This window comes from Natator depressus, chromosome 7 (assembly GCF_965152275.1).
Source record: "Natator depressus isolate rNatDep1 chromosome 7, rNatDep2.hap1, whole genome shotgun sequence".
NCBI classification, from domain to species: Eukaryota; Metazoa; Chordata; order Testudines; family Cheloniidae; genus Natator; species Natator depressus.
This window is the reverse complement of record NC_134240.1, coordinates 64,548,184-64,562,178: the sequence shown is the minus strand read 5'-3', so window position 1 is coordinate 64,562,178 and position 13,995 is coordinate 64,548,184. Positions and strand designations below refer to the sequence as shown.

General features: G+C 41.0%; 1 protein-coding gene across 3 annotated transcripts in view; it reads left to right on the top strand.

Moving 5' to 3' along the window:
- The window catches only part of DLG5 (discs large MAGUK scaffold protein 5), a 199,973-nt gene that overhangs the window by 82,233 nt on the left and 103,745 nt on the right, over positions 1–13,995 (top strand). For all 3 annotated transcript variants that reach the window (XR_012640280.1, XM_074958658.1, XM_074958660.1), the window contains exon 2: positions 200–268. Coding sequence is in view for 2 of the 3 variants with exons in the window: in XM_074958658.1 (XP_074814759.1) it covers positions 200–268 (69 nt within the window). In the remaining variant the exon portion in view is untranslated. The remainder of the gene's footprint in view (positions 1–199; positions 269–13,995) is intronic.

The following is a 13,995-nucleotide window of genomic DNA, read 5'->3' as shown; positions in this document are numbered from 1 at the left end:
AGTGATGTGCTGTAGAAGTGCCTCGGTAAATAACAAACTGTCTCCCAGATCTCAGCAGAGATGCCTCTGTTCTGTACCTCTTTGACCTGTTTTGACCTGTTAAGAGACTGGAACAGATGCTTTCTTGAGGGGTTGAAGGGAAGCTGCGGGGTGGGGAGTGAAGCAAGAAAACTAACTTTTTGGGGTTTTTTTATTCCAGGGTCCACTTACAGTGTGCTGTCCATAATGCCATCTGATTCCGAAAGTAGCAGTTCTCTCAGTAGCATTGGTGAGTAAAGTATTATATTGAAGAGTTTAATGTGTACACTTTTCAGTGGGGTATACATTTTAAATAGTCACTATTGGAAGGATGAATGGATCCCTCTGGGTTTTGCATAGTAACAAATGTAAATGTAGGTTGAACTATGAGAGTGAACTGCATATGTCTGCACAATGATAAAGTATATGCTTCGTTTGTATTGCAGGGCTAAACGTTTTTATAGCTAAATGTAATTGCTTAGCAATGAGCAGCCAATAAAATCTGAGCTTAAAGTGAGCTGAGTTACATGACATAACTAAGTTGATATATATTAAATGACCATAATAACAGCAATACTGTTACAATGATACCTGTATATTTTTAACTTGTAGGTCATAATCAGATACAAAAACCCCGAAAAAGAGAATGAAAAATAGTTTTCGTCAAATTTATCCAACTCTTTAAACTTTGTCCAGTTGCTGCAGAACTTCAGGAGTGACTTGTAATATTCCTTTTGTTCTTAATAAGATTGGTTACTTTACTTTCTCGTATGTTTTTAAGAGAATGGGGGTGAAGATGATATTTAGGAAGTTGGAGGGAGTGAGGTGTGGTTAAAAATGAGCTGAAGTAGCAAGCTTGGCTACCAGTTTATTCAACTTTCCACATATACAAATAAAATTTTTGTGAAATCTGCATAAAAGTGATTAATCTTAAATAGAGGTCATGGATTCCTGCGTTTTTAAAGTTCCAGTGTTGCATCTGTAGATTTCTCTGACAGCACAAGACAAGTCAGTTGCCTGTTAAAGGATGTCTTTAGACATCGGGTTGAACTTTAACTCCAACACGCAAGAACAAGATTTCAGTCTTGACTAAAACTATTTGCTGAAATAATGGAAAGATGTGACACTGCAGATTTTTTTCAAGACTAAACTTGTATGGTGGCTGCCAGCATATGGAGGATGCATACATGTTTATATTTAAAAAGAAAAACATATATTCAACCTGTTTCTTGGCAAAAGAGACTTTTTAGTACTGTAGATGAACATACTAAATGGTTGGAATAGAGTTATTTAAATTTTGCAATTTTGATCATTGATAGAGAAGAGATAAGTGGATTAAATGTTGTCTTTTCAACATTTTACATCACTCCTTCTCCAGTAGTGCACCCCTGCAAGCTATAGATAATGTGCCTTCCATTTTCCTACAACCTGTCTGTCAGGTGCGTATTTTCTGAAAATGCAGGGGGGAGACTTGTGTGACTGCAACCACATCTTTTTTTTTTTTTTTTTTTTTTTTTTTTTTTTTCCTTTTTTCATTTCTGTTCTAAATAATTTTGTCATCTTGTGATTTATACTGTCATCCAAACCAGGCTATCATATGAAAGTGTTTTGTGAAATACAGCTATTTTCCTTTGGAATTACTGTTGTTCCAGCCACTAGCTCACTGCCTACAATAAGAATAACAGTAAAGAGATCTTTGTGATCTTGTTGTAACTCAACACGAATTTTATTTGGATTTGACTAATGTCACTTTTAAAATGCATTGCAGAAATTCCAGGCTTTAGTGCAGATTTAGGGAATGTCTGTAGACTTCAGGTCTTTCCAATATTTTTTGCAGAACTCAGGCTTATGTTCAAAAATATTTTTTTTCCTAGCTCTTCTGGATAGAAAGATGTACTTCTGCTGAATATGGACCAATGTAGTCCTGTCATCTAGAGTCTGTAATTAACCACAAACAATAGTCCTGAGTCATGAACTGCCACATTTCAATTGTTGTTAACACTGAAACTTAATAGTGGCATCTCATATGCCAACGTATTAATTATTTCACTGTTGCTTGCTTGCTTTTAACAGAAATAAGCAGCTGTTTTGTTTTACCCAATGTGGTTGGATTCATTTGCAAGACATTTCACAGGAAGTTTCACAAGAATGAGGCTGCAAATGTTAGATACAAATACTCATATTGTCTGTTAAATGTTTTGTGTGTTCACCCTCCCACTGTAGAGGGAGTAGAACTGTAATGAATTAGGTAGGAACTGGTAAATCTTGGGGGGAAAGGGGAGTGAAAGAGGTCATTAGGTGGAAGAATTTTAAAAAAGGATAGGTAAATAAAGCTAATATGTAAAACAGCTCAGCAGTATAAATAATTAAGGACCCAATCCAAAGTCTGTCGAACTCAATGGGAGTTTTTCTGTTGAATTCAATGTACTTTGGAACAGAGCCTTACTTTTAAAAATACAGTGGATTCTTCCTAAATTCTGCAAAATCCAGAGGAAAATTCTTCAGAATGTGACAAGATCCTCCTTACCTATCCAGTGGTCCAAGATATGATCCAGGGTCTTGATGCAGAGTTCTTGCAAACTACTTTCATTATGACACTAACGTCCATTTTGTTCTGTGACAATTTTACTTGTGTATTTAGTTAAAGGATACGAACCTCTTCAGGGGATGCCTCGATCCTGTTAAGAATTGGCAATGATGGAACATCTCTTAACATGGACTGAAGGCGGTCTATTAAGGATGTTGAACGATCAATATTTGTAGTTTTAGGATTGTTCAGAGTTCAGCTCCCTTGAAATAATTTAGTAATAGTGCATATAGCGCCTGCACAGGTAAATGAACTCACTTTTTTGTTTGAAGCTCACGTTTGTTAATTCTGCAACCAGACTGTAGGGCACAACATTCTGTTCATTTATGTAAGTGTAATTTGTATCCAGTCACTTTCCCCACTCTAAGCAGGGAATAATACTTCTAATATTTTCATTGTATTTTTATGGAACCCAGTAACTGGATATTTTTGCCTCTTATTAACCAGCATATAGGGGGGAAAAAGCTCTTTATGTTTGCAAGTCACCTCACAACTACAGCCAGATTCTTTTAACACTGTTTGATTTGTTGAGTGTCAAGCCATCACAACTGAAACTGTTTGCATGCCAGCACCCTGAAGGCTTCATATGGCTTCCTTGAATGGAATCTTAGCAGTTACTAAGTTGCCACAATGTTTCAGAAATTACATGTAAAAATGTATACTGAAATAGATTTTCTCTAAGAGAACATTCTGTGCAATGAAACTGACCATTTTTGCATGTGAAATGCACACAATATGGAAGAAAGGGAAAAGTAATCTGTTAGAAATGTCCTCTGGATGAAATGTAAATATTCAAACAGATCCTCTTTGGCATCCATTTGGGGGTGTGTCTCTCTCTCTGTCTCTTCAATCCACCTGTTTCTCTTTCATGGTGGGAAAGAGAGGTTCACCTAGGATCCATCTTATTTGTTCACCTGTGGATAATCTCAGGTGACACACCGGTTTCTATCAATGTTTTACAAAATTTTAGTTCTTTTTTTACAAGTCATGATGATAGTATAAATATTCTGCTTAAGCACTTTGGGGCAGGGATTGTCTTTTTTTGGTGAGAGTTCATACAGTGCCTAGCATATGGTCCTGGTTGATGGCTGGGGTTTATTGTAATATTAATTATGTGCATTGCAGTAGCACCAATCTGTGTGCAAATGGAACTGAGCTGGTAATTGCTGAGTCCTGCTGTATCTCTCTGCAGACTGCATGAACAGATTGTCCGGAAGTACCTGGTGGGAAGAAGGGAGAGAACCAAAAATAACTTGGTATATAAATGTGTATACTCTGCAATCTTGGTCACCAGTACTGACTGAAAATTTCAACCCTTCCTCCTTTTTGTCAGGAATATGGTAGCAAAGCTCTACAAATCAATTTTATGTCTCCTGAAAGAGCTGCCGCCTCTTTCTTCTGAGTTATTCATCTGCAGTTGCTGCCTGGTGGCTCTCTCCTGCCCATGGCAGATGTCCCTTCACTGAGAACATGTCTTTCCTCTACCACAGATTTCTGTTTTATTTCAGGTTTGTTGCTTAGCTGGGTTTTGTTTATTTTTTTAATTTACTTAAGGGAGGAGAATAGTGTTTATTTCTTCCAGGAGACTTGGGGAAGGACAATGGGCATTCTGGATGGACAATAACTGAGGGGAGGGGGAAGGCATTTGATGCTCTGTGAAGCAGCACTCCATAGGGTTTCAGAACAGGCTATTTCTGCTCTACCTGGTGCCCTAAACGATTTTCCATTCCATAATGATGCATGCAATGTCACTTTGTATCGAGGCCAGGAGCAGCCTGCCAGGCACTGGGAATCCTCAGCAAAGGAGAAGCCTTCAGTGAGATTTTTCAGAGGAACAGCAGAACCTGGAGGAGGAGGAGAATTATCTATATTTATAAGATGCCTGTCACCTTGATATCTAAGTGCAGAACTAAGTTTGAAGGAGAAAAAAATATCCATTCCTCTGGTGTTACAGGGATGCGTGCATTTATATGTACAAGCCTTTTTTTAATTAGTTTTTGTTTATGGGCATTGTTCCTGGGGAAAAGTCTACTGAAAAAGAACTTTGATCTGAACATAGACTTAAACTGATCTCTTTTGAGAAGGAGTCCAAAAGCCTGGGTCCTGCTGCCTCGAATGCTCTGCCTTCAGTTGCTGGTAGACTTACCCAGGGTGGTCTCCTGCTGTGTCGTCTGTGAAGAGAGTAGCTATATTGCAAGGTTATGAAGGATGAGGCAGCTAGATCCCAGTCTGTTAAGGGCTTTGGAGATAGGGACCAGGATTTTTAATTCCACAATTGAATGAATTGGAGGCAGGGGAGTTTAGGATGCACAGGTATCATGTGTTCACATTATGAGACACAATATGACATGCTTTATCAATTTGAGCTGCTTTGGTTGCATTCAGCCCCAAGTAGAGTAAGCTGCAGTAAGCTAACCTGGAGGAGATGAAAGCAGGGATTGCTGTGGCTAGGTCATTGGCACTATGGGGGTCTGCATGTCTAGAAGTAGCAATGAGTCTAGCATGATCCTAAAGCTCCACAACTCTTTGATGATCTGGGGTCTGATGTTCTCAAGCTGTCAAGGTTCCTTCCCCACTCTGAACTCTAGGGTACAGATGTGGGGACCTGCATGAAAAACCCCCTAAGCTTATTTTTACCAGCTTAGGTTAAAACTTCCCCAAGGTACAAACTATTTTACCTTTTGCCCTTGGACTTTATTGCTGCCACCACCAAGCGTCTGACAAATATATAACAAGGAAAGAGCCCGCTTGGAAATGTCTTTCCCCCAAAAATCCTCCCAAGCCCTACACCCCCTTTCCTGGGGAAGGCTTGATAAAAATCCTCACCAATTTGCATAGGTGAACACAGACCCAAACCCTTGGATCTTAAGAACAATGAAAAAGCAATCAGATTCTTAAAAGAAGAATTTTAATTGAAGAAAAAGTAAAAGCATCACCTCTGTAAAATCAGGATGGTAAATACCTTCCAGGGTAATCGGATTCAAAACAGAGAGAATCCCTCCAGGCAAAACCTTAAATTACAAAAGGACACAAAAACAGGAATATACATTCCATTCAGCACAACTTATTTTATCAGCCATTTAAACCAAACAGAATCTAACGCATATCTAGCTAGATTACTTACTAAGTTCTAAGACTCTATTCCTTTTCTGTTCCTGGCAAAAGCCTCACACAGACGGAGATAAGCATTGTTTCTCCCCCCTCCAGCTTTGAAAGTATTTTGTCTCCTCATTGGTCATTGTGGTCAGGTGCCAGCGAGGTTATCCTAGCTTCTTAACCCTTTACAGGTGAAAAGGTTTTTCTTCTGGCCAGGAGGGATTTTAAAGATGTTTGCCCTTCCCTTTATATTTATGACACAAGCATTGGTGAGGAACAGAGCATTAGCAAATGGCCTTATTTCCCCACCCCTCCCTTCCTACTACATAACCTTTTCCTTCCCTGCATTGTGCTTGAGCCAGTTGCTCTTCGCACAACTGTTGGTTTCTTCTAGGCATTGGGAGGTTTTGGTAATGCTGGCCAATGGCATGCCTGTAGGGCACAGAACAGTACAAACAAGGTGCTTCCTGTGAGAAAAAGCCATGCACATCAGTGCTATGGAGCCCAGGACAATTAAACTGACTCTCCTGACCATGAAAAAAATCAGTGAACCATGAAATCAGGCAATGTAGCTGTTACAGTTTGGGAATGGTAGGTCTGGCTTGTAAGTACACATTAGCTTGTTCAGAAAGCTAGGAACCTGAGTACTCCTATTTTGATTTTTTACAAGGTTTGGACTATTTTCTGGAATTTGTCAAAATTGCCTTAATCTTTTCCATGTTAATTCTGTAATCCAGATTAGACAAATGCTTGATAACTGCTACCCTTTGGCAATAGACCTTTGACATCACTGGCCTTCAGGGTAAAATGCAAAAAACATTAGCTTTTATCTGAGCAGCTTGGTCAATGGGTACCAGGGTTTCTGCTTCTCCACTGAAGCACATAAATAGCTGGGGCTTTGGAAAGAGCCAGTTTATGTATAATATTTCTGGGAAATAGTTCAAGAATTGTTTCCCCCCTTGCTTATGTTTATATATTGATATGTGCGTGAGTTAAATTGCAGTTTTACAGTCTGCCTTGAGTGAAGGGCAGCACATCATTCTGCTGTCCCTGGAGCAGAGCATGGACTGAATTGTGACTCATAATAATTCAGGGCCTACCTATCTCTAGCTCCATGATTAGCTGCTTCAGCCCTTTTCCTGGCGCAGATTACCTTTCCTTCCATGCCGGCTTGCCTGTGCTGGTGGTGCCTTAGGAATGGGGCAGGAGCCAAGGCTCCAACTACTTGCTCGGACTCTTGCTAGAACGTGGGATTTGGGATCCATGCGCTGTACCACATTAAAATGAATTGCAATTAAAGTAATTAAATTTGGGATCCATGGCCGCGACCGCGTTATATGCGAATTCGCGCTATATAGACGCGCGTTGTAGCGGTGTACTTCCCCACCTTGCCTGCATGTTCTCCTGCCACGCTGTGCAGAGTGGGAATTAGCAACTGGGCAGCTACTTTTCTCCCATCTGTGCTGCTACCAGCAGTATGGGTAGCAGACTTAGGGGAGGAATGGGTGCTCTTTATTGCCCCTTTCCTTTCCCTGTGTGCAGCAAGGGTCACAGTCTGGCTGTGCGTGTGTGTGAATAAAATATATACAAAATTTACTTGTGTAGTTCTGCTACTGTCACTAATCCCTTAGACGTTTTACCCTATAAGTGCTCATTATAACGCCAAACCTGTGCAGATGATTTTATTTCTTCTTTGTTTCCTTTTTGCTTTTTTGTGATAAAGCTCATGCTGCGTACATGAAAGGTGCTGTTTTGACAGTATCTGTGGCAGAAATCCTCTGTTACCCACAGAATAGGTGTGATACAATCTGCAATAGTTCTTTTCCCTGCACCTCACCACTGTGCTTCAAACCTGTCCCCCCTCCCCCCAAAGAGCAACTCCTCATTAAACTGTCATACTCCTGCTGTATTTCCTTTCTCAGTATTTTCTGCTAATCGCAAAGATATTTGTGTGTGAATAGAAGCTTCGTTCATCCATGCCAGGCAGAGTCAATCAACGGAGCCACAATCCAGCTTCTGTGACATCAGAGTAATTTTTACGGAGATAAGTGCTTATGCACCAAGCACTGAGCAGCACTGTCACTGAAGAACTGGGCAGAAAACAGTGTCAGAACATGTAGGTAACAGTTTCTGGTCACAGTCTCCCATTCGCAGGTAGTAGTGATGGGGGAAGTAAACAGAGTAGGCACAACTAATTTTTAAGGGAGTATTGATTTAAATATTTTTCTGTTTGCTCTAGCATTTCTGTTGGGGGTAGAAGCTATGCATCCTCTGGAATGGTTCTTGGATTGTGCCCTGTAATTGTTTGCTCATATCATTTTGAATATTCAGAGTTTTTACTATAGTAATCATGGAACCACAGGGTTAGAAGGGACTGTAAGGGTGATGTCGTCTAACCCCCTGTCAAGATGCAGGATTTGTTGGGTCTAAACCATCTAGCCTCCTTTTGAAAACCCCTAGGGTGAAGTGAAGGAACCTTTGCAGGGGAGGGGGTGCTGCGCAGCCTGGGCCAGTCCCCACAGGAGGTGGGGCGGGAGCACCACCCAGCCTCATTCTGTCCCAAGCTCTGCTTTGACCTTGGCTCAGCCCCTGTCCCCAGCCATGTTCCCTGTTCTTGGCCACAGCTCTGCTCCTGGCCCCAGCCTCAGCCCCCATTATCATTGCCTGCGCTCCCCCACCCCCTAGGAGCTGTGGCCCACTCCCGGGGGCGGCAGGGGCAGACAGGGGTAACGGGCAGTACAACCATGAAAAGTTTGGGGACCACTGAACTAGGAAGTTATCCATTTTTGGATCAGGTTTTCACTATAACAAGGGTGAATTAGTTGCGAGCGTGAAGATAGTCGGGAAGTTGGGAGGAAGTGATCATGAACTGACATAATTAAAGATCCTAAGGAAAGGAGGACATGAGAACAGCAAAACAAGGACACTGGACTTCAGAAAAGCAGATTTCAACCATCTCAGAGAAATAGTAGGCAAGGTCCCATGGAAAGGTCAATTAGGAAGAACAGGAGTCAAAGGGGGATGGCAGTTCATAAAAGATGTAGTACTAGAGGCTCAGCATCAAATTATTCCAATGCGGAGGAAAGATAAGAGCCACAGGAAGCTACTGTGGCTGCGCAAGGAACTTTTTAGCTATCTAAAAACTAAAAGGGACACACATAGGGAGTGGAAGGAAGGGCATGTTAGAAAGGAAGTGTATATGGGAATAGCCCAAGCATGTAGGGACAAAATCAGGAAAGCCAAGGCAAAGGAGGACAACAAGAAGGGGTTCTTCAAATATGTCAGACAAAAAAGAAATACCAGGGATGGTGGGGTCTGTTGCTCAGTGGAGAAGGTGAGGTGGTAACGGAAGATGATAGGAAGGCAGAGCTCCTCAATGACTACTTGTTTCAGTCTTGTCACAAAAAATAATGTGACTGTACAACTAGCAAAGTTACCATAGACAATGAAGGCGAAGGGATGCAGATCAGGATAAGTAATGAACGCATCCGAGGTCTTCTGACCAATTTGAATGAATTCTGATGCTATTCACCTCAGGGTGCTGAAGAAATCTCAGAGCCTCTGGCAATAATATTTGCAAACTCATGGATGACAGAAGAGATCCCGGAAGACCGGAGAAGGGCTAATGTAGTGCCAATCTTTAAAAAGGGGGGAAAGGGGGAGCTGGGGAACTATAGACCAGTCAGCCTGATCTAGATACTTGGGAAGCTACTAGAGCAATGTACAAAACATTCAGTTTGCGAATACCTGGAGAATGAAGGGTTAATCACTAGCAGCCAGCACAGATTTACTAAGAACAAATAATGCCAAACCAGCTTGATTTCTTTCTTTGACAGGGTAACTGGTTTGGTGGATGGGGTGTGTGGTGGCCATAATGTACTTGGATGTCAGCAAAGGTTTTGACACAGTCCCACGTGGCATTCTGATAAGTAAGCTGGAGAAATGTGGGCTCAATGGAACTACCATTAGGTGGATACCAGAGCAGTGAGCAGAGCAGGCTCTGTGATGCCACTACTGCTGCACTGGTGGGCATGCAGGGGTGAGAAATGGTTGGAGTCTTGGCTCCACACCCATCATCCGTTACGCCAGCTAGCAGAGTTGAGTCTGCACAAAAGGGTGAGTAATCTACTCCTTTTGGAAAGCCGCAGCAGATTTTCACCCTAGAGCAAAGGGAGTGGAGAGAAAACTAATAAGGGAATGTGTGTTTCTGAGGTGGTGCAGCTGTATGCTTCCCCTTACTCGGGGCAGGTTGTAAAATTAAAAGCTAGCCCTAAATTTGTTCTCATTATTGCGTTTTGAACATGTTAGTCTAAATACTTTTTTTTCCCTCTACTGATTCGCAGCAGGAGGTTTTACATACTGTACTATATGGGTACATGGTTTGTAGTAGTGCCTGAAAATAAGTAAATCCAAAAAGCTAATACATGGTTTGGAGAAGGAGTTGTTGATTCTAAGAACAGCAAGTTTACCCAGCAACTTCAGAGGGGATTGTTTAGTGTTCACAGTGAATGCTATTTTCTGCATATTTTTTTTAGGCTCCAGATGAAAGATTTTAGAAACTTATAGGCAGCAGTTTCTCCAGATTATTAAAATAATTTTGTTTAGACAATTTAAATGCTTTGAGCACTTTGTCATGCAAATCAGATTATTTTTCAACTACAGGAGTAGTTTGCAGATGTTTGCACATGAAAACTGCTGGGGTATGTGTGTGTGTGTCTCTCTCTTTCTCTTATACATATGTGTATTGGTTGTTTTTAAAGGAATTGATTCTTTCTGTGCTTGAAGAAAAAGTTCTGTTAACATTTAGCTGACCTAGTGTGGCATAGAAAGCTGAATAAAAGACTGACTAAAGATTAAGCATGTTTTTTTCTTACATGTAATTTTGAAATGTTTTGAATATTTTGCTATATTGGGTGTTGATGCTGATTATGCCAATTAAGAATTATTTATACATTTACATGTGTTAATGAATATTTTAAAATAGCAATATAGCAAATCATATGTGATCCTTAATGAGAAAGCAAGGAAGTCTTCCATGAAGAGTGAAACCCACCAACGTGATACATTAAGTTGTATTGTGAACCCAGAAAAAAGGAAATACCTGTAAACTTTTGGTTCAGATTAGCAGTAAATTGAGAGCTCATAGAAATACTGTATTTTAATGGTAACTTTTCAAGAAGTAATTACAACTCTATATAATTCTGGATAGTTACAATGTGTGTTTAATCTGAGGATCATAGATTCCAAGGCCAAAAGGGATCTTTGTGATCACGTACTCCAGTGGTTCTCAACCAGGGGTACGCTTCTCCCTCGGGGTACGCAGAGGTCTCCCAGGGGCTACATCAACTCACCTAGATATTTGCCTGGTTTTACAACAGGCTACATAAAAAGCACTAGCGAAGTTGGTACAAACTAAAATTTCATACAATGACTTGTTTATGCTGTTTTATATAGTATACTCTGAAATGTAAGTACAATATTTTTATTCCAATTGATTGATTTTTAGGTAATACTGAGAAAGTATGTATTTTTCGGTAATAGTGTTCTGTGACACGTGTATTTTTAGGTCTGATTTTGTAAGCAAGTAGTTTTTAAGTGAGGTGAAACTTGCGGGGACACAAGATGTGTCAGACTCCTGAAAGGGGTACAATAGTCTGGAAAGGTTGAGAGCCACTCATGTAGTCTCATTTCTTGTATAACACAGGCCACAGCTGCCTATAAGTTTCTAAAATCTTTCATCTCGAGCCTAAAAATAATAATAAAAGAATAATTCCTAGAGCATAATTTTTCTGAAAATGTTTTTTATTAATGTCCAGATAATGACCTTTTAAGCCAGGAGTGGAAGAACGTTGTCTGACTTGCAGAAGGAAAGGTTAACAGTGCTTTGCTGATGCAGGGAGGGAGGCAGAGAGGTCAGAAGCTGCTGGAAGAATGGAGGTGTGGGTCTGTGTTGTGACACTGACTCATTGTCTGGGAACAGAAGGGTTGAAAAGGGGCACGCGTGGACATGAGAAGTCCTTTTTCCACCCTCCCTACCTTTGAGGTGGCAAAATGCCAGGTTTGTTCAGGACCTGCGATGAGCTTTGTGGTAGCCACTCCTTTCTAAGGGGGCTGGGAGGGAATTTTTCTCTCACCACCAGATTGGCCTAGGTGGAGTGGTGCTGCTTTTTTTTTTTTTTTTTTTTTTTTTTGCCTTTCCCACAGTGGGTTCAGGGAGGGCTTTAATTGAGATGAGAAGGCAGTTAGGCTAGAGGTTGCAGCTCATTCTGTAAGTGCGGGGCGGATGTCCCGTGCAGGTACGCCAAAGGGAAGGGATACAGTGACCAGAGAAATGACTTGGAAAAGGACTTAAAAATGCTGGTTCAAGGAATGGAATGTGGTGGTGGTGGTGGTGGGGGAGAGAACGTATTTTAAAATACAGATTTTTAAAAGCGGCACAGAGTCCTGTGGCACCTTATAGACTAACGGATGTATTGGAGCATGAACTTTTGTGGGATGCATCCAACGAAGTGGAAGCTCATGCGCTAATATGTCTTAGTCTATAAGGTGCCACAGAACTCTTTGCTGCTTTTACAGATCCAGACTAACACGGCTACCCCTCTGAAGATTTTTAAAAGCTATTTTTAAAGGTCAAGTTTAAAAAAAAAAAGTTACCCTATTGAGAGATCCACTTAAGATTTTTTTACGTTTTAATACTTACTTCAGTAAAGTGAAAGGAAATTCTCTTTAACTTGATCTGAAAGTTTCAAGATTAAGATCATCTTGGAGTGAATCTGTGTAGCCAGGCTAAAATCTAGGGGTGAAATCCTGGACCCATTCAAATCCATGTGACCCCTGGTGTCTGTCCTAAATGTTGAGACCATTAACTAGGTTTGTGAATGGTGCTCCTCTTATGGATGGTAACTCATCCATGGGCCCAATCCTGTAAACATATGTGCGCTTGAGGAACTTTACATAGAATCACAGTTTCACAGAGTTCACTGGGACTACTCCTATGCGTAAAGTTATACACAGTTGTGTTTACAGGATCAGGGTATAAATCAGCATTTGTGTGCTTTCCTCCTTATCCAGAGGATTAAAAATAGTTATTTATGTTGTTTCTCCCCTTCCCCCTTTACCATATGTGGAATGCTCCTTAATGGGGTACTATCTATTCTCCCACGTTTCCTCCCCGCATTGCTAGCCTCCTCTGCTGGACAACTGGAATAAGCTGCTGGGGAAGAACAGGGCAGCACTCTTGCAGATAAATGTTTTTCCTCTGGAGCTAGCTGGGATCATGTGATACTAGTAATTCTCACTCATTAACAAGTGCTGTGGATAAAGCATTTCCTCTCCCAGTCGCTACCATTCTGGATCTGGAAGTAGGAGGAAAGGGGTGCATTCAAAAGAACGTGAAGCAACCACATCTGTGGCCAAAAGGGACTCCCTTCACCCCCCCTAGCCTTGATAACCCACATAATTGTGGGGTTTAACAAAGTTGTTGTGGGTTTTTTTTTTTAAGGTGGAATTCCAGAACCTGTCTTTGTAGTAGCTCCCTGGAATACTATGATATGCGTGTCTCCTTCTCAGATATTATATTGTGCTATCTGCATTGTCAAAATATTACCCTGTTCTAAGATGCATTACTTTTAAACCACCAGTGTTGTATCTTATTTCTCTGTTCTGGAAACAGAAGCACGGTGTCTCTGTTTTCCATTTTTCACTGGCTTCTTGTCTTCTGAGAATCACAGACTCTCTCTCCTCCCACCTTTCCTCTTTTTAGTCTCCACTTTGTTCTCAGTCTTTTTCCAAAATCAGATGTCTTTCTGTCTCTCCAAAATAGAGAGTAGATCTTTTGCCCTCCCCACACCCTCTGAAATAGTCATTCTTAATTAACTCTGACAGTTCACGTTATGTCTCAAGACTTATCTGGTCACTGGCCTATGACTCCTTGCACTCTTCAATAACTTACTTGACCGGCGCTCTTTCCCTCTGCCCAGATTATTATTTCTCCTCTATTCCACCCTGCTATTGCTACAGAACCTGCCTCTAGCTCTGTTATCTTGGCTGTATTTCAGGGTATAGAGAGATTGGTTTCCTCCTCCCCTTAGCATTGTATGGAAACTCCAGTTAACATAAGTCAGCATTTCATGTGCAGAGAGAGGGCAGTGACTGACTCTGAGGATAATCTGCTGGTAAGCATTTTAAGAGATTTCTGAATAAAAATAGACTCTGTTAACATGATGGTATTCAACATATTCTCCCATGCTTTTAACTCCATTTCTTCCTATTTTCAGATTCTTTCTTTACATGTT